At 44.2% G+C, this 1,232-nt stretch overlaps 1 protein-coding gene across 1 annotated transcript in view; it reads left to right on the plus strand.

Moving 5' to 3' along the window:
- Window positions 1-1,232, plus strand: part of LOC108795190 (ephrin-A5b-like) — a 23,234-nt gene that overhangs the window by 21,331 nt on the left and 671 nt on the right. The window contains exon 3 of the mRNA XM_018566392.1: window positions 1,219-1,225. Within this exon, the coding sequence (XP_018421894.1) occupies window positions 1,219-1,225 (7 nt within the window). The remainder of the gene's footprint in view (window positions 1-1,218; window positions 1,226-1,232) is intronic.

Here is a 1,232-nt window from a genome sequence, read left to right on the forward strand (position 1 = left end):
TCCCTCTATTATCCCCCAACCCCCCCTCTGTCTCTCTATTATACCCCAATCCCCCCTCTGTCCCTCTGTTATACCCCAATCCCCCTTCTGTCCCTCCTATTATACCCCAATCCCCCCTCTGTCCCTCCTATTATACCCCAATCAGAACAAATTACTGTGACCGGGTCCTGGAGTAATTGTTACCGCACCTCTGGTATATCGATAAAAAAATGTGTAGAAGATCTGGGTTCCAGGTGACAAATCCAAAGAATGACGACCATCATCAATCATCAATCATCAATCATCAATCATCATCATCAATCATCAATCATCATCATCAATCATCAATCCTCAATCATCACATCTTTATTTGCATAAAGAGTTAAAAAGTAATAAAAATATAATATACGCGTCAGCCTACATTCTCAAAATCCATGATACCTCCAAAAACTACCCCAGAGAGTGACAGTAATGAGGCGTAACCTACAATAAAATACATAATACACGTAGAGAGTTCTCTGAATCATATATAGCACACAACTGCCTCATTCTTGAATGATACCGGGGTAGTTGTGTCTCCAACGCGTTTCACGTTCTAAGCGCTTCCTCAGGGAATGGAGGCAATCGATTCGGAAAGTAATCTGCGTGTGTCCGACCGGACCATTGAGACCGGACCCAGGGTCCTTTTTCTGGCACTCTCTGGACCCTGGGTCCGGTCTCATTGGTCCGGTCGGACACACGCAGATTACTTCCGAATCGATTCCCTCGGTTTCCTGAGGAAGTGCTTAGAACGCGAAACACGTTGAGAACACAACTACCCCGTATCATTTTTGACTTTTTTTTAACTCTTTGTGCCAATAAAGATGTTTTTATATTATTAATGATGATGTCATTCTTTTGGATTTGTTACCTGGAACCTTTTTTATAAGCCCCAGAGCTTCTTCACATTTTTTTTTCTATTGTACCCCAATCATCCCCTCTGTCTATTGTACCCCAATCCTCTCCTTGTCCCCCTGTTGTACCCCAGTCACCTTGATCTCCTCCTCTCTTCCTTTTAATATAAGAGCTGTGGACTGTCATGATTTGTAGAAATCAGAAATGGGGAGCAGTGTTGTCCTCAGACCTCCCCCTGCTTATATGAATCGCCCCCCAATAGAGATTTGTTTGCATGTTCTGTCTCCTCCTCTCCGGCCGCCATCTTGGATTTCACTAATGGCTCTGTTCTGTTTCCTCCCGCAGCCATCCCGTATCCG

Source organism: Nanorana parkeri, unplaced genomic scaffold (genome assembly GCF_000935625.1).
Source record: "Nanorana parkeri isolate BGI_ZX_2015 unplaced genomic scaffold, ASM93562v1 scaffold947, whole genome shotgun sequence".
NCBI classification, from domain to species: Eukaryota; Metazoa; Chordata; class Amphibia; order Anura; family Dicroglossidae; genus Nanorana; species Nanorana parkeri.